The 23929-nt window shown below is 34.7% G+C and overlaps 1 protein-coding gene across 1 annotated transcript in view; it reads right to left on the minus strand.

The window, feature by feature from the left end:
• UGGT2 (UDP-glucose glycoprotein glucosyltransferase 2) overlaps positions 1–23929 on the minus strand; it is an 84025-nt gene that overhangs the window by 27293 nt on the left and 32803 nt on the right. Inside the window, exons 13-25 of the mRNA XM_065833302.2 lie at positions 23580–23699; positions 21845–21930; positions 20350–20485; positions 19010–19141; positions 17416–17580; positions 16852–16975; positions 16671–16769; positions 14781–14875; positions 11468–11674; positions 9999–10130; positions 8148–8275; positions 6510–6605; positions 4674–4776 (exon numbers count right to left, since the gene is read on the minus strand). Coding sequence (XP_065689374.2) covers positions 4674–4776; positions 6510–6605; positions 8148–8275; positions 9999–10130; positions 11468–11674; positions 14781–14875; positions 16671–16769; positions 16852–16975; positions 17416–17580; positions 19010–19141; positions 20350–20485; positions 21845–21930; positions 23580–23699 — 1623 coding nt within the window. The remainder of the gene's footprint in view (positions 1–4673; positions 4777–6509; positions 6606–8147; positions 8276–9998; positions 10131–11467; positions 11675–14780; positions 14876–16670; positions 16770–16851; positions 16976–17415; positions 17581–19009; positions 19142–20349; positions 20486–21844; positions 21931–23579; positions 23700–23929) is intronic.

The raw sequence follows: 23929 nt of genomic DNA on the forward strand, positions 1-23929 counted from the left end.
CCTTGCTCATGTGTTTTGTAGATTTTAAAGCACTGCAAAGTTTTTAAGTACAGCATGTGCCTTTTAGTCAATAACCAATCTTAAAAAAACCCCAAATTTTCATTCTTATTGAAACTGTTGCACACAGTCAATTGTTGAACATAGTAAAGTTCAGATAATTATTTTAATACTTAATTACTAAAATGTCAGCCATAGATTAATGATGTGTTGAACTATTAATTCAACTTCAAAACAATCCAGTAAGTTAAAATATTTCTACTTTTTTTTTTCTTCTCAGTTTCTTCATCTGTTCATTTCCAAAACACTAATTTTCTGGATGTTGCTATATAGGAACTATAATCTTAGAACAGTATTTTTTTCCTATTTTCGTGAGCACTGTATTTTATTTAAAGTTTTTAAAAGTTATTAATTTATTCAAACTGCTCTTAAAACTTCACCAAGTTATCTTCATCTCTGTGGCTTCCGATCCAAAGTGCTTATTTGAAAGCATAAAACAGCTGTCTACCTTTATCGATATTATTAGCTTTAGTATCTTACTTACTCTTCTAAGTTAAAGTACTTATACCGCTAAGGTAAAAACTTAAAATTATTATAATGGTAGGTAACTTGGGGACAAAGCAAGACAATGGTCATCCTTACATCTCTCTTTTATTATAAACAGTATTTTTCTTTCCTCAGTTCAACCCATGGCTACACATATTCTTTACTATAGTGCTAAAACTTTCTATAGCCCCAGGAACCTGTTCTGCTCCTTGTTTCTCATTCTGTTCTCTGTGTCACCTGAATACCATCACTGAAAACAAAAAAGAACTACTGAGCAAAAAAATAAAGACTAGGGAATGGCATAAGGGTGAAATCAAGTGAAGACGCAGGCAACAAGAACCAAAACAGCATAAGACGGGAGAATATTACATGACATTGGCTAAAGACCACCAAAAGCAAAATAGAAGTCAAAGTGACTCAAATATCTATCATTCAGAATAAAAAGCCTTTGTTCCCAGTGCTAGCTGGTCTCAGCTACTAAAACACCCCAAATTTTCAACATTAAAGAAAAAAAAATTCAAGTAAAGATGTTATATCCAAAATTATGTAAACTGGTATTAAACTTTCTCTTCAAAGAAGGCAAAAACCTCATCCCATTAGTAAGAAGGATATGTCAGCAATCTGCATTGATAGGTTGTTGTGTGCAGAATGAAATTATTTTGAAAAAAGACTGAGTATCATCCCAATTGAACAGCCAACCATGAAATTCAGTATAGTATTGTAGCCAAAAGAATAATGCCATTCTTAATTAACTTTTCACAGCAACTTAAAGAGGCAATGACAAATAAGACACGAATGCTTTATCTCTGTGCTTTCTAACAATGCAATTTCTGGAATACTGAATTCAGTTATTCTGCTTAGTGCTTATGTGGACACCAAATGCCAGGGCATTCAATTCAGCACATGAAGATGGTTACAAGATTGGAAAGACTCTTTTATAGCAGGGTATATGAAGAGTTTGATCTGCTTGCTTTAATTAAGAAAATCCAAAGAAGAGCAGGGAAATTTAATCCAGGGAGTGTTTTATACTGTAAAAAATGCCTGAATTGTTTCAGTCCACTAGGCCTGAAAATTATTTAAGAGAAAAGTTTTATTTTGCAGGCCCAGTCACTTTGCAGAGTCCTTAGTGTAAGTTACCACAACTCATCTGAAAAGCAATAACTTACTAAACCATGATTATTCAACCACTCACTTGGAATTCTGTGTGAATGGCATCATAACATGAAGCATCTACGCTGAAAACAAACCCTTCAAATAGACTCAACAAAACTGGCAAAATGAGGAAAAGATGAATGCTTACAGCACGGACCTAACTAAAATAATGCAACTCCAAGTCTGAGTTTAACTCAGCCACTGGAAAAGCTCAGTCGGAACTGTGATCCATACTCAACTGCTTGATGATATTTAAATTAGAATCAGATTAAAAAAATACTTCTACTTCAAATGCTAATCAATAAAGAAATCCTATGATCTGTGCTGTATAGGAAATCAGACTACACTATCAAAAGAGGCTTTACAAGATATTTCTCATCACTTTAGGGAAAGAAGGCAACAGAAAATTGACAAGAAAAAATAAAAGGTTTGATTTTCTGCTCCACATTTTTTAATTCTTTGATGGTTATTGGAACACGAAAAAAAAAAAAGTAGATGATCCTGAGTTACATACTGCTGGAGTAAAGCAGTTGGGCAAGGGGACATGTAGTTTGTTCAGCAGCACCATATATATTTTTTCACCTGGTTTTGGTGAACCATGAGGAAAAAACAAACCAAAGCAAAACAAATAACTCTTCAATTTTGTCCTCATTTTTAGAAGAAGGAATTTCTACTATTTTTCATGTTATCTCAGGGACCACCTTTATAACTTAGGACTAGTTAGCAGTTCCATGTATTCTGCTGAGAACAGACATGGTCCTACCCTGGTCATGTCAGGGCCAATATCTGAAGACCTACTGTAGACAGTGACCGTTGCCTTGTCTGGAAATATCTGATGGTCAAGTTTGTGACAAAACTTTTTGAAAAAGGGAAAACGTGGGTTATACATGCCTCACTCTAGGGAGGATACAGAAAAGTTACTATGATACGATTCAGAATATATTTTAAAAAGGGATAAAAGCCTTGGCTTTGCTCTCACACAGTACCCCATGCTCAATTTGCCATCTTTTAAGACAAAGCGGTAAAGTTAGATTACAGTTACCTACAGTTGTTTAGGCTTTCTCAATTTCAATGCCATTTAATACGAGTAACTTATTTGCATTTTAAAAAACCCAACAACAACAAAATAAGTATTTGAAGTGACTATTAAGTGACACAAAATATTATACTATAATAGCATGCTTTCGTGCCCACCAAAAAAACAAAAACAAAAAAAGCCCCAAACAAACAAAACCCCAAAAACCAAGAAAAACCAAAACCAACACCAACCAACCAAAAAAAATCATTAAAAAACCCCAAAACTATAACATGGACGCATTCAACATGGATCGAGGCAAAATTCGTGTGCTTTGCCGTGGTAGTTATTACATAAATTTTGCACCATGAATAGCTACCATCCCAATATACTGGGCACTAATCCAGTGATGGTATTAAAAAAAAAATAATCCTTTAAATATAAATATAACCCAGTGCTTACAGTATTCACCTGTAGACAACAAGATCATCAGAAAGTCATACATTTAGGAACTTCGAGTTTAGGCCTTGCTGTATATGTTTGGATGTTTTCTATCTACACCAGCAGGAGCTGACTTTCCAAATAATTAGATATATTAAAAAAAATCAGATCATTTTATTTTTCAGTTAAAAAAATAATTCTAAAATAGTAAATGAGTTTCATCTACATAAATATATTTCTGATTTCTTTAGTTTCAACAGCATTTCATTATTCTCTCCTAAGGGTTGACTTCTTGAATAAAGACTATAGCTCCTATGAATCAAGCAGGATCTGGGATGGCTGAACAGCTTGGTTCACCATGGGAGTCATTTGCCCAGGCAGGTGTCAGGGAAGATACTGCTTGTAAGGGAGCCTGTTGCTCTAGGAGGAACACGGGCTCCTGATCTGAGCTATAATTCAAGTTCCTTCACACAATTTACCATAATATGAACTTCTGGCTGAATGGAGAGAGTTTCCAACCAATTCCAAAATGAATATATTTCATTTGGCAGTATCAGGATTTCATTTTAACTGAGAACAGTGAAATGAAACATCTGCTTCTAGAGAAAAGCTTGTACTTGCGAGTCTTGAAATAACAGAATTTTCATGATGTTTTAAAATGTTTTACTTTGCTACTTAGTGAATAGTTAGTGAATATTACGTATGAAGAGTGAGCGGATGCCTCAATATTTAATACAAAAGGCATAAAGGTATGAAAACGGGAGGGGGAAAAGCAATGTAAAAAAATTATGAAACTTCCATAATTACTGCAGAGAAAAAGATAAACCAGGATGCTGCAAAAATCCAGTTACAGGCTTCAGAATTGTAACAGACCATAAAGAGAAGAGAAAATTTGCATTTTTATGGGTAACTATAAAGAAACCTGAGGTAGAGTAATATTCTGCAGCTAGTGAAAAAAGAAAGTCATTTCCGGAGCTATGGTTTTGGGACAGTCTCTCTTTAGACGATCAATAGCTACACACAACAGAAGACTTCTAGATAAACTCAAAAGCATTAATCAACTGCGAAATCCTTTTCAAATAACCAAAAGGTTTATAGTCCAATCTTCCTATGATCATATTACCTCAATGAAGTGGTCTAAATCTGACCCGTATCTTGGAAAACTAAGGTGATTTGGTTTAATGGAAAGAAACATTTGCTTCTGAAGATTTTGAGATGAGAGATCCTTTCCCTCCATACTAGACAGACAATCTCCTCCTTTCCTTCTATTGACTAAAGAACATTTATGGACTCACTTTTAAGAGGACTGGTTCATGGGGAATCTTTAATTTTAAGTAAAGTATTTACAATTATGAACTAGATCATCCCCAACTTTTAGATGTGAATTGAAATAGCCCAATATGTATTTTTTAAAATGCCTCTAATTTTTACCCCTTTACTACACTGTACATGGAAATAAGAAAAAGTTTAGTAAAAACTAAACTACAAATTAGCAAATTAAAAGAAATCACCACAAGCTTACAATCAATAAATGAGCCATCTTCTGTGCTTCTCTTGTCAATGGATCCACAATAGCAATAACATCATAGAACGGTTCATTCTGCTGGGGATTGACTTTTACTACGCTGTTAAAAAAAAAAAAAAAAAAAAAAAAAAAAGTGATGTGAAAACCCTAAAGTGAATTTGTGGAAAAAAACAAACATTTTTACGCATGAATTTCTAATACTGGAGCCACTTAACATTTTACAGCTCATGAAGATGTCTCCCTTATTTCAAGCAGTAATCATCATTGCTTCCTGTGATATCACTAGAAAATCTTAACATGAACAGCAATTAAAATTCAGCAGTAATCTACGTAGTTCCATACTGGTAACTGATTGCATACATGCCCCATTACAAAAAAAACCCAATCAATAAAAGAAAAACACACTGCAAAAATTTTAAAATGGCCTTTTTGTCACTGGTCTACAGTTTCCTTTACCAATACCTAGAACTATCAGATTTTACAAGTGCTGGTGGGTAACACAATTTTAAAATAACAGTAGGAAAAATGGCAACTGAGAAGTGTGAAACTTGACAGGATGGATTAGCTTTATGCATTTCAGAAAATAATTTAGTTTGATAAACTTGATTAGACTAACTCAAGGAGATCCTAGTTAAAGTACTCCAGATCTACAGGAAGGAAACATTAGTAAACCTCAAAAAAATCATGTGCTGTAAAGACACAAAAGGACTTGATGAATTTGTTTTCCACAAAAAAATACACCTAGAAATACAAGTACTGTTAGCAAGTCAAACTACCTCCAATATGGCAGTAGCACAGTACTCCCTATTATTAGGATAACTTTGGAAAAAGTGTCAGGCTACTGCTTTACATCAGCACAGCACACTAGAGCAGCTTTACCAATAAACACAAGTAAGGATTTGAAAACAGCATTAGAAAAATATTTTTATTATGATTCTTGTGCTATCATATGTCCTTTTAAAGAATGTACCTGTCTTTGCTCCAGAAAGTTTGCCCCAGCAAAGCTTAAATTAAAACCAGATACCATTAGTACCCCATCACTAAGAAGATGGGATTCACAGATGGATGCCTCGGTATTTTATGTCTCATTCATTAAAATGACAACAAAAGACAACGGTTGTGGCATACTGACTTTCTAGATCCAGAATCAGAAACACAAGGAGCCAACATACAAGTAAATACACAAATTACACGAGCTCGCCAAGTGTAAATATATTAACTGACAACACTCTGACTTAAGGAATTAAGTGCCAATAAGCCCCATCAACTTGCATTTGATTGTAATCTAACTGTATGTTACAGTCTAATCTAATTGTATTTAGAGTCAAGCTGAGCACAGGAGCTACGGTCAAGAGTGAGATGGCTAAGCCACAAACTGTTATACGATATAAACATACGTATATTAGCTTTAACAGTACTCAGGATCCACAAACAGAAAAAGTTGTGCTAGAGGTTTCCACATTAATGAAAATTAGGAGAGCTTGTTTTAACTCTAATCTGTGAAATTATTTCTAACATTTTAGTAAATGTAGGGCCTCCAGGTTTTCTAACTGCAGATCATCACTGCTGTTCACACCAACTGTAATTACACTTTTTTCAGCTAATGATAAGAATGGAAAATCATTAGGTATTACTAATCAATTGATTAAAACAGATGTAGAGATGCATACACTAGGGCAGATAAACAGGTTGATCATAAAACCATAGAATCAACAACTTCTTTTAAAACTGGAACGCTCTCCCAAGTTTCCAAAGACCTTACGCAGCAATCAGTGCATTCTAATTTTAATACGAAAGTACTATAAGTGCATTATCATGACAAACAGAACTTACCTGTGCTGTTCTTTAAATATTTCAGCATCTTGTCTCATCTCTGTCTTAGGCAAAGATGACAGTAGGGCATCTATTTTCATAATCAAATCACTGCCGCTGTATTAAATAAGGTACATGTGACTTGTTTTTTCAACAGAAAAGGAATAAAACATTCACATTTCAATGTGTCTGTCTACATAAGGGGCATTTTAAAAGACTACATCCTGAACTTTAGAAAGATCATCACCACAGGATTTGTAGCTTTGAGTAAAATTTTTAGCATGACAATGCCCAAGAACCACTACTGCCTTAGAGCTTGTGCATTAGACACCTCTTAAAATTAGGTAATGTGAAATTAGCAGAATTATCATTCAACCTCACAGTTTGGATGGTGTGATTTGCTGATATAAATATCTCTTTATTACTTTTTTTTTTTCTATTTTTTTCCTCTCTGACAACATCTAGGAACAGACAAAAATTAAGGAATTTTCAAGTTTACTTGGCCATACCTTTTAACTTTTTTGTATTTCTTATTAGAAATTCCTTAGAAACCTTAGTCGTCTTTTGGCGTCACGAAGTCCTATTATCTGATTAAATATGTTTTGCCTCTCACTACATATCTCCTTGATAGTTCTACCTCTTTTTGATTTTGTTTTTCTGGTGGTTATTCTCTCTGTTTTGCCAGTCTTTACAGATAACAGAAATGATACTTGACACACAGAAGGTCAATAGATACTGTAAAAATAATATGATTTTACTCTCTTCGTACACAAACTGGATCCTTAGATTAAAAGCTGGTTAGATCTTTATACTTCTTCAACTAAGAGATGTATGAATGCTTTCTAGCAGGGTGTCAGGGCACCTCATCTGTCTGTGCCCTCTGCAGGCTCCTTTTCTAACGATTCCCAAAGACAATAAATGCACTTTCTTCCTTCAAATATCAATACACAGATATTACCGTGGTTTTAAGTTGCACTGGATTTTATCATGCCTATTACTATTTGTTATAATTACTCTTAAGTAAACAAAATGTAGTAGAAATTGTTTCATTAGCTGTACTTGTCTCTTGGCTGAAAGTACAATGAAAGCAGATCAAGTATTTGGAGTAACCCAGCAGAGCTGCACACAAGTTACGGGGCGCGTTGGAGAGGATAAGACTCTTTGGATAAGCAGTGATCTCATATGCTTCAGCCTCATCACACATGCAACCAATGATAAAAAGGTGCGTATCTCTGGAATAACAGAGGCTGCCTTTTTTCTGCTCTGTGCTGTAGCAACATGGTACCAAATAGGCTGCCAGTAGAAGGGTAAACGACACATGCCACTGAAAACCAGCACAGAAGGTTTATATATACAGTGAAAAAAACATGTTAAATAGCATAATTAGCCAAGCATGAAGGTGATACAAAGTCTGGCAGAGAAATACTAAAAAGGAAATGCGGGACAGTTAAACCTCTCTATGAACAAGTGCTCAGATGCTAAATAAGAGGACAGCAAACACATAGCACACAAACAACAAAGACTAAGTGCATGTACAGTGTATATATATGAGTATATAGTACAAAGAGTACTATGTCTATATTTGAATCTTTGTTCATATTTCCCATGCGAAAGAATTATTAATTTGTCACAGGCAAGGAACACGCAAAAGAATGGTACCTTTTACTACTGTTTCCCATCTCTTTGACAACAGCTTTAATCTTTTCTGCTGAGGTGCTGTACGTTGTTTTTTCCAACAAATTAAAGTCTTCTGCATAGAACTCATTTTCATCTAAAGGACCCAGAACCTCGGATAGAGGAAAAAAATGTTACTAAGTGTAGAATGTCCCAATAATGTTTCTTCTGTAAGCAAAAATATACTAATATTTTGAATGAATGCATAATATTCAACACCAGCCCTATACAGATCAATATTATTAACTATATAGTACTACCCTGTATGCTAACTATGCGGGATTGGGCTTTTACAATTATGTAATTACAGTTAATTATCAATCACAAAGAACAGCTGCAGTGGAAATATCCATTATATTTTTCATTATATCTACCTACATAAAGGAATACACTACTTAGAAATAATAGATCTAAGTTGAAGAAAAAGCTCTGTTAGTTACATTATTGTAAACTGAAATTCAAATAGCTGTCTGCCTATCACACACTTTAGTTGTTTAATTCCATGAACACAATCTTATCTTCTCAAGGCTTCTCAGATGAAGCAGAATGGATGGAAAGGAAGAAAAGAATAAAGGATAAGAAATGCAGGATATCCAGAGACGAGAAACAGAACTACTATTTTTTGTGTGTCTGAAGGAAAATAGGTGTCTTGATGTCCCAGAAAATAGCTTTGAGGGTGTTACTTGGATTTCCTACTCCATAGTCTACCAAGCTGAACTGAACCAAGTCAACTTCAAGAGCCTCCAAGGCTCCCAGATGTAGAATGTGATGATGTAAGTTTGGTGCCAAATGCACACTTTCAGATGGATGAATACTATCAAATTGATCCAAGTATTTATGAGGAAAGTATTTCCTCAAAACTTGATGTATGACATTACTTGAGGTTTTTTTAGGCATGGAAAACAGTAATAACCAGTTATTAAAAAAAAATGGAGTATTTAGTTATGGGGTTTTTATATTAACACAAAAAAGTCAAGACAATTCTTTTGTGCTTCAAAAACAAAAACACTTCCTGGGGGTTTGTCAGTGGCATTTCAGTTATAGCTCATAAGCCATTTAGGATGCACAAGGGTAACTAAGAACACAATTTAAAGAGAGTCTCCAGTAATTAGATACCAACATAGTATCACTATTTCTTTCTAATGGTGGAGCAATAAATAGAAAAGACTTAAAGAGCAATTTGTATAAATTGTATTTGTAATGAAAGGTATTGACTGTCATTAACAAGCACTAAATATTGAACCCAACTTCGTATTTTTAATCACTATTCATCTATAGCCACACTGTAATAAAAGCTATTGGTTTAATAATAGATATACAAGAAATTCAAGCAGCAACACTATTATACTTTTATTTGAATATTAAGAGTTAAGACTATAGAACAACTCAATATTTATGAACAATCTGTTTTTTTTTTTTCCTAAAACAGAAGAGCTTGAAATACCACCCTAAGCAATGTAACTTACTTTTTATTATATGTGCAGTATACCAAATGTGTAAAATATAAGTAACTTCAGGATCAGTATTCTTAAATATCATCCATCATACAGCAAATATGAACCTACTTAGAGAATTTTGTCTGTTGCTTAACTGGATTGTCTCTTAAATAGCTGTAGGAATGACATAAGTACATAGTAGCTTCAATGGAATAGAGCTAGTTAATGAATCAGTACAAAATAAAGTGAAAAAAAAAAAGGCAAACATTCATACCACTCTCTACCAACAGACTGAAAAAGTGGGAAATCTATACAATGCGTTTTCTTTAGCTTGGAACTGAAGTTCCAGGAAAAAAAGTACTTACAGAAAGACTGAGAGATAAGTTAATTTCTTGCTTACCCTGCCATTGCTCACAACAGCCATTTGCCCAGGAAGCAGCTTAAGAACCTCCTGGCAGAACATCTGGTGGGTTTTAATTATATCCAGTCCCAAAGTGTTGTACTTCTTCTCAAAAGTATCATCATCCATTCCCTAAAGCAAAGGTGAAGTATGAGATGACGGAATTATTCCTCAAAACTGTACAACAGCTCAGGTAAGCAAAGATTTTCTTCAAGTTACGTGGTGACCATAAATCAGAATGAAGTAACAACCTCAGCTTCAGTGTAAGTACATGACCACTGGTGTGGAGCCACAGTCTCCCAAACAGCTCATGTGCAGTTTTTACCCTTGGGCAACTGTGAATAACCATGGGAGGAAAGCCAAGTCTGAGGTAGAACACTTTTTCTAAAACACAGTACACAGATAAGTGAAAAATAAAATTCTCCATTAAAGCTGAACTGTATTCTCACTGTTATGAAAAAGGTATAAAAAAAAATTAGTGTGTGATTTACAGAGTAGCACAGATTTTTAACACGGTCATTGGATTATGGCCTTAAACAAGTTTTGGGGAAGGCAACATCATCCAGGAGGACACATAACAAACCAGTGTTCAAAGTTGGACAAATTTTGTCATGCACACAACAGCACAGTGCCTCACTTGTCAAAATTATCCTGCTATATTAAGCTCTAATTATATGTATTTTTTCATTAGAAATACACAGACCAAATAAATAGATTCATTCAATAAAATTAAAATAAAAAATAAATTAGTAACATGCATACATTGCTTAATTAGCTATCTCTACGTCTTTCAAAATTTATTAGACAATGAAATAAGAGCATGAGCCAAGCCCACTAATTTATTTTCCAATATGGTGCCAGAGAGTTCCCTTAGTCTTCCAAATCTCACTGTTTAAAAATACTACAATTTACAGGTCTTTCTGCAACAAAAAGTATAGTTTGCAGCTGTTATTTGGTAATTTAGCTCTACTCTGCGACTGAACCTTTTTATTTTTATTTTAAACCAATGAATTTTCACAGAAACACAAAAGAAAAGGACAACCAGAAGTGTACAACGCTTGTCAACCTCAACCACTTCAGCCTGTGCCTAATTACTGCTCACAACAAGAAGGTATTACATAAACAGTTACTTCTGAGGTCTTAACTCCTGACAAATATTAGTACTGTAAATTAAGAGAAATATTTTTTACAAAAAACAACCTAAAATTAAAACCAAACTATTTGTATCTCAACAATCCACTATCCGTACCCTGTATTTTTCAGTACTCTTGTATCTTCTTTCTTTAGAGAAATTCTCTATTCATCATGTAAAAGTTGTCAAAAATCAAAATCTGCTTGAGCAGAAACTGTATAAGAAACTGTTAGAAACTTCATAGCATTTGGCCAAACACTGCAACTCTCAACATCTCCTTATAATAAAATATATGTAAAATGTAAAATAAAGTAATTCTAATTTCATTTGTACTCACTGGGGTGAGGAATTTAGTAATTTTAGTTCCAGCAGCAAGGGATTTTGCTGTCTCTTCCTTAGTGAATTTACTTAGGAAACTTCTTATATTGCTGTTGTTTTGGGTTAGAAAAGCAGCCAAAATTCCTCTTGCAACGGCTGTGTTATCTTCCTTTATTTTTGATGAAGGATTGTTCAAAACCCCCATTCGTGTATGACTGCTTGTTTTCTGCAAAGAAAAATACAGAATAATACACAATTTTACAGTTTCATCTGCTGTTACCTAATGTATTCATATCTATTATAGCTCTGTGAAATGTCCTTAAGTATTTAATTTCTTGTCTTCAGAAAGCATGTATCAATGCCTAACTCAGAACTTCAAGTAGGAGTTGAACAATGCTGTCAGTGAGGATTTACCTATTCTGTAATACATATTTTAAATAGAAGATTTTTTTTTTTTAATAAAACAATTGCCTTTGAGCATTCTGTAGAAGTGTAATTTTAACAAAGGAGATACACAAGTGTTCATTTACAGACTTCAGAACGGGTTTTGTAGATGTTTTTCTATTTTTCAAAAACTATCAAACTAAATAAATACAAGAAAATTTATCGACTTATTTAAATCTTATTCAGCAGGAAAATCTTTCACTTGCTAAAACAGGTGATGACACTGAAATTTTACTAGAGAGAGTGATGATTCTAAGGTAGGATCAAATAGCGTCACTAACTGAAGAAAAGGTTAATGGACTTTATTGCAGTAAAGAATTCAAAAACAATGGATGAAATCATTAACAGTCAACATATTTAAACAGCAAACTTTAAGTTGCAGCCCTTGAGAAAAAAAAATATATTAAATGACTTATTTGAAAAGCTTGAAAATGTGTAATTTAAACTGTTCCTGAGAAGCGTGCTCTTGCTGGGAAGAAGACAAGTGGCATACCAGGCTGCATTAGAGACACATGGTGAGCTGATCATGGGAAGTTCTTCTCCTCCACTCAGTACTTGTGAGGCTGCACTTGGGCTGCTATGCCCGGTTTTGGTCCCCTCAGTGCAGGAAAGATGTTTAGATGCTGGATGGGCATCAGCAAAGGGCTACCAAGATGGTCAGAAGCCTATGAGGAGGGACTGAAGAAGCTAGGCTTGCTCATTCTGGCAAAGAGGAGGCTACAGAGAACCTTTACAGCAACCAACAACTACTGAAAGGGGAGTAAAAAAATCAAAACAGAGCCAAACTCTTCTTGGCAGTGAAAGAGGGGTAATAGCCACAGATTCTGGCTTGACAGATATTAGGAAAAACTACCCTAGGAAGGTAGTGCAACATCAGAGCAAATTACCAAGGGAGGGGATGGAGGTGCCTCCTTGGAGATTTTTCAGGACTCCTTCAGGCAAAGCTACAGCTGACCTGATATAATGATGGCAATAGTCCCACTCTGAGTGGGAGGCTGAAGGAGACCTCCATAGGTCTCTACTGGCCAAGACGTCTCTATCATTAGTAGTTGTTTTTTTAAAATGAAGTTAAGATAAACCAGTCATTTTCAAGATAATATTATTATATATTATTATTTTTATATTTTAACCTGAACAGTTCGACACTTCCCCTCCCAGATCCTTGCACACTTTTATTTAAATGCTGATGGCAAGAGGTGTCTCTGCAAGTTCTGTACCTGTCAGACCTTAAGCCAGTAGAGAAAAGGGACTAGAAGGCCAATGGTGTCCTGGGGTACATTAGGAAGAGTGTGGCCAGCAGGTGGAGGGAGGTTCTCCTCCCCCTCTACTCTGCCCTGGTCAGGCCACATCTGGAGTACTGCGCCCAGTTCTGGGCTTCCCAGTTTAAGAAGGACAAGGAATTACTGGAGAGAGTCCAGCATCAGGTTACAAAGATGATCAGGGGGCTGGAACATCTTTCTTACAAGGAAAGACAGAGAGCTGGGTCTTTTCAACCTGGAGAAGAGAAGGCGGAGAGAGGATCTTATCAGTGCTTCAAAATATCTCAAGGATGGGACCAGACTTCTTTCAGTGGTGCCCAACAATATGACGAGGGGCAGCAGGCACAGACTGAAGCACAGGAGGCTCCATCCAAACACGAGGAGAAACTTCTTTACTGTGAGGGTGCCAGAGCACTGGAACAGGCTGCCCAGAGAGGCTGTGGAGTCTCCTTCTCTGGAGACATTCAAAACCCACCTGGACACATTCCTGTGTGATCTGCTCTGGGTGAACCTGCTTTAGCAGGTGGGTTGGACTAGATCATCTCCAGAACTCCCTTCCAACTCAAACCTTTTTGTGATTCTGTGCGATTCTATGACTAGAAAGGAGTAGAGAATCACTATAGTATTATTTAAAAGGGCATTGATTTATATGTTTTTGTCCCTGTCATAAAACTCGGAAATCATTAGACCAAGCAGTACAACTGGAAATGAGGTTTACCTACATCAAATCCATGAATTAGAATGAACACGCCTAGACTGTTCTCACCTCCTAGAGTTAAGAACTACGACACGTTTTCTTCACAGAAGGGGGAAAATAGTGAAACTGCAGCAAGAATATACCTGTCAAGCCTCAGTCACAGATCTAGAAGTCAGATCAACTACACATTTTTCCTGTAACCAGGACTTCTACTGCATATCCTTCCTTGCACTTTTTAAGCCTCTTTTTAGGACATATTTGGTATCACATGCTCTCTGCAACATATCCATTTTATAATTGCCTTAGAATGGCTCCTATTTCACTTGTGATTATTAAATCTAGATGTTTTCCCAATTTCAGCCTAATTACTCTTCTAAACTCCCCAGAACTGAGGGGTTTTTTTTCTTAATATTCACATGACACGCACTTGTATACATTCAATTGTTATTAATACCAAACAATTAAAAAATGAGCAAACTCAGAAATGTTGACGATCCTCCTAGCCTACTAAAATACAAAAAAATTATATCTGTTGTCACTTCACGGCCATGGTTTTGTCATATGATACTGGAGAACCCTGCATAATGGTTCACATCAACGGGCATTATCGTAACTTCCCTGACCAGGTAACATGCTACGTTACTCTATGGGAGAAGGTCTGTAATCGGGAAGAAATTAATCCTTTTAACAAACAGCATCATAGTTTGCCTCCCGTGTCAGAAGTCCATGAACCACACTATCATTTACAGGTCTGTAAGATGCCATTGCTGTGGGAGAGTACAGCAAAATAAAAGTACAGTCTCGTAAATCTGCAGCTGACCCACAGAAAATATTGTTAAACCTTTAATTAAGAGGATATTTCCTGAATGTGCACAGTGTTGTTAAGAACATAGTCATAATAATTATTTTAATAAAAATTGGTAGAAACTCACCAGGTGTTTCAAGGCATTAGAAAGCAGTCGTCTCCCAGCTGGCTTATCAAAATCAGCAATAATCCAGATAGTAATGGCATATAATGCATCTTCATCTGAAAATTAAAGATCATCTTGCTTTACATTGTGGAGAATCTTCTCATGAGTAATGAATAACGAATTAATTCTGCTTGACATTTTGCAGTCTATGTGTATGTTTGACTGCAGACTTTAAGATTAATCTTTTCCACACGAGAATCTTTTGCCCTCTGAATTCAAATAAAGTTCTTAGGAGGTACTTTTTCATGTTCATATGAGAGAATCACTAACATAGTCAATCTATTCTTGTACCACCAAAACAAGATGGCCCTAAACAATAAGCTACCTCCAACTAGCATGGCCTGCTTTACCAGAGGTTTCTTGTGAACATTTGACAGAGGCTGGTCATATAACCAGAAATCAAAAGAATTAAGTAGTTACAAGAAAGCATGAGTTAGGCCATTCACTTCCCCTGGCAGCAAAGGGAAAATCCTTCCGTTCTGGACACAAACAGGAATATACCAAATACAGCCCAAAGAAAGTAAACTACAGTATAGGTGTATACACAGAAAACCTCCCTTTTCTTGATCTATACTGTCCTGTTCTTTATTCTTCATAAATGGGCAATGGTATATGAAAAATTCTGAAAAAATAACCGTAGAATAATATCAGTCTACTCAGGTCTATCATATATCCTGTAAAAGGTAATGCATATAGAATTTCACAACGTTCTGGTGATATTCTACGAAGACTTTATGATTAAGTGTTGTTGAGGTCTAGAGAAACCCAGTGGGGACAGAGATTTGAAATGTAGACTCCAGCTCAAAGGTTATAGGTTTTACACAAGAGATCTGAATCTTAGAAATGAGCCTACAGATTGAAAGCCAGTCATCATCTGACAACTAGCTGGGATGCCCCTGCGGCTGTAGACAGAGAATCAAATAAAGTCAAATCATGTTATTCTAAAGAAATGGAAGTATATGACATTTCTTTCTGATAACAGAATAAGTAAAAGCTATGTTAACACCACATAATAATTACTGAAACAATAGTACTTTGCTAACAGGGTAATTCTGTCCCTTGATGGACTGATGTAAATGAGCAGTTTTTAACTATCTACTCCTAGATGTTAACAAGGTATAGACTAATGTAAAATTCCATGCAGTATTATGCCCCCCCTTGTTGTATCTATAATTTCTTCTAACTCAGAAAGTACTTGCATATGCAATAAGAATATTTTACATCAAAAAATATTTTAAGTGTACAACAAAGCATGAGTTAAGATAAAATGTATGAGTGACAATTCATCAGAATATAAGGTTTTTTTTATTTTCTATAGAAAGACAAAACTTCAGATACCAAAATTGAACAATCAACTAGAGGAAAAAATAAAGAGCTACTGAATCCTAACAAATATGAAATAACTTCTCTTCAACTGTGTAAATGCCTAATTTTGATATAGATATTACAAAGATTATAAAGTCTTGGCTAAGAATCACTTCAAAGCTGAATATGCTCTCTTTAATATTCTCAAATAAAACCATGTCAGTATGAAAACTGTTTTCGAAGCTACAGAAGTCTTACAAAACTTTTTAACTTCATGTCTGTAAAACATTTCAAAATTACAAAATTTAAGATAACTATCCTGTCATTATAATTATTTTTTAATTTATTATTTACAGTAACATTAGGATATGATCTGGCTTCTGAAAAAAGATATTGGCATATTGGAAAATTTACTTATTTACATGGTATCCTTGGGTTGGTTACTTACTTGGGATATTTTACTAAGAAATTTCAACTGTTTGTAATAAATATATATGTGTGTGTATATATATGTATACATATAACCCATACACAAAATTAATATACCCTTTTTTGTTAAATACTTCATGTTGTCTGAAATTACAGCACTTTTATCTTGTGAGTCCAAAAAGGAGAAAGTAGAGAAGTCTTCCACATCAAATGGAACTGCAAAATATAAACCACAACATGTTAGACTTTAAAAAAAAATAAAAATCATAAAAACAGCTCATCTGAGAAAATTAGTTACCAGATGTGGATCTGAAATGTATGTATCTTCTTTCTGCTCCAAGAACAGTGGGGTTTATACGGGAAACTACATTGTGCTGGTCCATAAGAAAATCCATTGCATTTATATGATCATTTAACAAACCCTGTAGTAAGAGAAAAAAATCACATCTGTACTTTCATAGTTTCAAGACAAACGCCAAGTATTTGTGAAACTTTTAACTGATCTTAAAGTTTCCATATATACCACATTATAGATCATGTCAAGTCAAAAACGTATAAATATCACACACAATATTTCAGAATACCAGATAAACATTTTTCAGTGAACAACTGCAGTACATTCTCAGTTTCTGGCTGAAAAATTCCATATGATTACTATAGGCTTAATTGATCCTTCAGTCTTGTATAATCTAAATATACTGTTTCAAAATGAGACTGTGAAGAAACGCAATAATGTAATTTTGGTTGTCATATTATTAATTTCAAGCCATCTCATTATAAAAAAAATTAATATATAAACATGACTCAAACTATCTGCTGCCAAATATTTCATCTTGCCTTCATTTGGAAATGTTAAACATACCATGAACACTGCCCTCTGGAAGAACCCGGTGGCATCAATAATCCTCTGAAGAATAACTGTCTCCAGCTCTGCAGCATCCATCTCTTCTCTGTTAAAGGGCACGCCATTAAACAAGGCTTGAGGCAACGGGCCCAGGCCAGTCTTTTTATAAAAGGTCGCTCCTGCCTGATCATATCAGAAATATCACAGGATTAAAAAGACTCTGGCTGACCATAGCGAAACACAAAATGAATACCAAGAGACAATGAACTCTAATCTCCAACCGCTATTCACTGTCACATCTTCTCATGAGTAGCAGGGACAAAGCAGGAAACGTCTGGAGATCAAACAGGGCACGTGGGACTCATTTCTCAAGTAGAATGACACAAGACATTATGGATCTATATCTGGTGTTTTAAACTTTTGCTTTATCATTTTGCTGAGAAATATTCTGGTTTGCTTAATATTCTGAGAAAAAAATATTAAGCAAATAACACTGGAGAAGGACCTTGAGACAGTCATAGTTTGAGGTGGCTTAACCTAGGCCTTGGCCCCAAAGGCAGCACCCCTAAAACCCTAAAAATGCTTTTATGTTCAGAAGCCAAGCCTTATTTAACAAGTAGAACAGGCTAAATTTTCCCCAAACAGAAAAAATGTAGTGAGGCAAACATAAGTGTATTGTAGGTGGTTCCCCCTTCCTATTCTATATCCTTTTATGTTTTCTTTCAGTGTCACTTTCAGGACGGCTACAAACTATCGCAGTATCTCTGTGTCCATCTTTCTATCATCCCACCATCTTCTCCCTGAGCTTCACCACAGTCTCACAGTCCCTGCTTGTACTGGGGGCTTCCTCCTGGTGGGTGTCTGTTTATTTTTCTTCCTTTAATATTCTCAACAGGAAACTTTCCTCCCCTAAGTGTATCCAGCTTTTCCCAGGGCAGATTCAAACTACCCTTCTATATGAAGCCTCCATGCAACCCAGTGAGGAACAAACAGCACAAGGCAAACAGCACAAGGTGCACCTACTTGAAGAAACATAATAAACATATATAACAAATTTTTAAAGGAAATAAATAAAATGGATGGCATATGTCAGAAATAAAGAATTGTATACATGGCATGGCTGAACTTACATGTAGGAAAATGGTACTTTTATATAGATTTTAGCAGAAAATTATCTGCATAATCAATTTTAGATAAAAGTATGTCTTCTCTATAGCCTTTAAATCAAAATTCATTGCCATCTTTCCCAGAGGGAATAAAACGAAAAAGCACAATTGAAGGCAACAACGTTTTGCCCAAAAGAGATACTTCAGCTCCTCAGCCAGAAGACACAGGTAAACTATTTCTGTAGTATGACAGAGACCCCTTGACATGCTTATTAGCTAAACAGTTTGATATCTGATATATATAATTTTTTATTTGATATAAAAAATTTGACAGTGCGAGCAGTAACGCAGAAACCCTTTCAGCATTCCCACTAATGCCTGAATGGTGGCTGAAGAAAAAATTCACTCAAAGATACTGTATTTACTTGATTGAACATTTTGCAATCTTTCAGGTTAGCAATGAATTGTGTACTGCAATATTTCTTACCACTTTGCTCTCAACATACCTTCCTCCCTTCGTCATATTCAGAATGAACACCTAGTATACTCTGAATGTCAGCGTGGGGGTATTCACTCCTAAGAACATCTTTCACATGATTTACTGTTAGAACATTTCCTTCTCTCACTTCATGGTACATCTGTAAAAATTAGAATAAGTAAAAGGTAATAAGTTTTCGATCATAATTTAATAAAACTACTAAAAGTAAATTAACAATAAATATCTTTTTATAGTGCTGTAGTAATTTTAATATCTGTATACTTTTATATTGCTTTTATTGCTATATTGCAGGTTTTATATTGCTTTAGTAATTAGCAACATCACGCATATGCACAATTTTTCATAAGAGCACTGTTTTCATGTTCTGACTAATAAATATATATACACCTTTGGTCTAAATCTGAAGTGGCAAAGTACACGTATGTGAAGGAATCTAAGTTCTGACTACAAACTACCTGAATCTATACGGGATGAATCCAAGCCTGACTTAGTCAGTGATACTTTTTCATACAGTAATAATTTTTCCTTACCAATGTTATTTTATTTCATAGCATAAGATTTTATTCCTTTCAAATATACAAAAGAAATCTGAAATTATTCAATCCATTTATTTTCATATGAGGAAGAGTACATTTCTTTCTATAGCACTGAATATCTCAAACCTGTATTTTATAGATTCTATTTTTGTTATCTTTTAATTATGTTTATCATCCCTACCTTTTTATATTATGAAACAAAGTAAACAGAGGAACACAACACTTTTAAAAGCACACTAAGAATTGATATTTTGTGATCTGGTCATGGATAATAGTCAGCTCCTAACACTTCTGGATTTCTGTTTCTCTTCCAAGATACTCCTAGTTACTACAGTTCCTTTCATCTTAAGCTCTCTGAGTTTGTCCATGACATTAGTTTCCAGGCATCGAACAGAATAATAGAAAACAAAAGTAAGAAAAAAATGTTATGTATTAATATTAAAATATGCTTGTACTCCAGGAGATAGAGAACACCAAGGCAGACACATTATGTCTACACAAATAATACCAAATCATATTTCACAAGAATATACTGAAAGCTGTAAGGGATGCATCTACCTTTTTACATTGTTGAAGAAAGCCTGTAGATAGGTAAAATGACAAGGGCAAGTTCGTTCCCAGAGGAGGAAAATATTTCTGCAAATCATTGTATAGCGTATCAGTGCTATACATGTTTTTAATACTTTATTTCCATGTAAACTAAATGCAAATGTATCCTGTAGGCACAAGGCAGCAAAATCCTAACTATATAGGAAAGTAATAAAGAAAAAAAAAAAAGAAAAAAGAGGTGATTTATTGTGAAAGAACTAACATTAATTATGGAGGTAAAGGCTTGAAAGGTGTCAGATTCCTCTGCAATGTAATTAAAAGTTCTCCAAAGAGCTACTCCAGCATCTTCACTTCCATCAATTTCTTCTTTTGTACTTAAAACGAAAACAAATCCGATTCTATAAGCAAACAAAAAGAGATCATACATTTTACAATGATAGCTGTTTCACACACATTCTAATACCAACAGAGAAGAACAAGATGTTTGCATTCAAGTCATCAGTCCAGCATGTAGGCACAAAAAGCTGAGAGTAATTAAGATTTCTGGAAGTCATTAGGATTTACCCACAGCTGTTTCTTTTCTTATCTGATCAAAGGTTATGACATTGTTTATGTTCCTGCCATCATCTCTTAACCTTGAGCCTTTGTTCTAGTCTGAGCATAATCTGTCTTTATTCTTCCTGAAACAGGTGTCTTCAGTAGCTGCATATAGCCATGCTGGGGTCTCGATGCCCTGTCATTAATATGTGCCATTCTTACCAGCCTTTTTCTTGCCTGTTTTACATTTTGAGTCTTCTCCACCCTGCCATTGCAATTCATTCTCCATTTATGGCAATTTTAACACATGTATTACAATTCCCTACATTTCCATTAAATGAAAAAAAGCCCTAGAAATATGAGGCTTGAGAAGGAAAAAAAACACCACCACAACAAGAAGAAAACTCCTAGTAGAGGCAGTATTTTGATACAGTTCTCATGAAAAAAACCCGGGACTGATCAGGCCATAGAGCATGAAATGTAACTGGGATTTGACATTCTACAATAGCAGGGGAAATTCAAACCTAAATGTCTGCCCATACAAAACATTCTGATTAAACTGAGCATTATCATTTGCACACGTAACTCATGAAGATGTCATTGAAAAGTTTGGCTGGATCTAGTTCGGACACCCTTCTCTTCTTTTATAAGCTGGGGAAATAAACACGCACTTCTAAGAGCAATCCATTTTTTTTTCTTCAAGTAGATATCTCAGATCAAACAGATTCTTCCTCAGAAGCGTCTTTTGCTCTCAGATGATGACTAGTTCAGACTCAGACAACTAAGTTTTAGAAATTCAAAACTTGTGAGGATAATCTTGCTTTGGTCTTTAAGTATTTCCATAAAAACCAAAATCAGGTAAAGCAATCTCAATTCAGAGAACTAATTCAAAAATGCCATCAAATAATGTTTTACTTACACAATATTTTGCTTAGAATAAAACTTCACACGGGTGTCCAGTGGGACTATTTGACATAATGATTTTTTATCAGACTTTTGCAGTTCATTTTCCATGAACCCAGTCATGCTATCCCTTGCAACCTATTTGCCGAAGAATATTTAATACCTGAGTAAGCTTAGCACAAGTGGGTAACCAATATGTCTTATAAGAATGCTGTTGCACTGGTCTTCATTTGAATTCCCATCTTTGCCTAGCAAAACAGAAGATGAAGAAGAAAAAAGGAAAGAAACCTTCTTTTAAGACTTTCAGTTTTCCTTACCTGAGTGGTACGTTATGATGATAGAATAATTCTGCCAGTTTCATATAATCACCTGTATCTTCTTGGACAGGATCAACAAAAAGCACCTACGAAAACAAAACATATTATACAGCCAATATTTATTCTAGATGTTTGTTTTTATTTTTTTCAGACATTAAATTTAAGATAAGAACAGACAATTCCAAAGGAGATGTGCGTCCCAACTGTTTTGAATTTCCTAGAGCATTCATTATAAGAAAACATTAAGAGTATAAATGAAAGTAACTTCAGAAATAATGAGTTTGGACCAAATACCAAAAACAGGATGTAACTGTTTATTGAACTTCAAACCAAGTGATATCACTACTCTCCTTTGAATGACTCTGTGCCAATACTTTTTTACTAATGAACTTGATATTTAATTAAAAAGGATCTAACGTTTATTTTTATTACTTCTTTCAACTAACTCTCTTCTGTTGTGAAAACCAAACTAAAATAGATGAACAGAATATACTGACTTACAACTTTAATTAAAAAATGGAGCATTGGGAAAGAATTCTTCCTTCCACTCTCACATGTCTTTGTATTCACTCTTTCATTTATTGTAGATTGAAGTGTAAAATCAGACCTTTCAGGCATGCACAGAATCTAAAAGTGAGATCTGTCTGCAAAGGTAGATTATGCTTATGCAGATTTAATTATGACTTTGGTACCTTATTTATTCAGCTTTGCACTGCAGCCCCCCTTAGAATTTATCATAATTTTGCTAGAGTAGCTGAAATGCAGCAGAATAATTCTTAAAATTTTGAACATTCCCTCCCCCTCAGATTATAGTTAAACGATATGTTGCAGATTTCTATAATATAGTTGTTATATACATCTATGCCAATATTTAACTTTAACTACATATTGCAGACTACTTCATATTACACACATCTTGTGCATCATTATAAACATACATTTTTTTATTTCATATTGTTTGTATTTTGGTTGTCTTTTTATATACACTGAACTTCATGTCAGTTGGAGTGACAGTATCAGTGGACAAGCAAAGAGCTACTGATGTCACCTATCTGGACTTCTGTAAGCCTTTTGACACAGTTGCCCAGTATAAAGAGAAGATAAACAGCTTGCTTACAGAGTGTGAAAACCAAGAAGTACATGGGAATTAATATACTGCTTTTTATGGCAGCATCTAAAGAATATCTCAATTAATTGAGCTTAACATTCACAAGTTAACAGTCCTGAGAAATCAATCAGCTGTATAAATAGCCTTCACCTCTGCCCTCTCACTTCTACAGATTTCAAAGAATTTAGTTTGATGATGTAGTCCTGGATATGTCCACTGTCTTTGCCTTTCGTTACATGGCCAAACATACAGAAAAGAGTCATAATATATACATATTTACAGCCTGATTAGAAAGTAAGTCCAGGTTATCAATAATGTCTTTTTTGCAGAATGTAAAATTTAACATTATTTATACTTCTGGGAACATTTCATAGAAATAAAACACTTCAAGAATAGATCTGTCAACAGTCAACAGATAAAAGACAGAAACACCACTTCTGGAAATCAGTCTAATCATCACATATGAGTCACTAAACAAAATATTTTCAGTACTATTGCAGATCCACATAGAAAACATGACATTTTAACCTATGTAAACAATGAATATAGCATGTGTGTTTTTCAATACATTGTCTGTCCACATATTAATACATAGGCTATGCAGAAAACTAAGTTATTCAAACTTACCAAATTATATAAATTGCGTCTAATTTGCTGTATAACTCCAGGAAACGTGGGCTTTAGCAGCTCCTGATAGCTCGCAGGCCATGTGCTGTAGCTGTGATCTTGTTCTATATTATTAACCCACTAAAATGAAAAACTCAGCCATTTAAAAACCATGTATTAACCACTGTGTAATATATATATATATATATATATGTGTATATAAAGCTATTTTAAAACACATAGCCTGAAAAGAACAAAGTGTTTTGTCTTCTTTTTGAAATAGTGACAGAAAATAGCTTCTAAAATGAATATTTTTTTTCTGTTTCAATCAAACTGTGCAGGTTTTCTATTTGCAGTACATAATAAAACTA

The sequence above is a fragment of the Patagioenas fasciata genome, chromosome 1 (genome assembly GCF_037038585.1).
Source record: "Patagioenas fasciata isolate bPatFas1 chromosome 1, bPatFas1.hap1, whole genome shotgun sequence".
Taxonomy (NCBI): Eukaryota; Metazoa; Chordata; class Aves; order Columbiformes; family Columbidae; genus Patagioenas; species Patagioenas fasciata.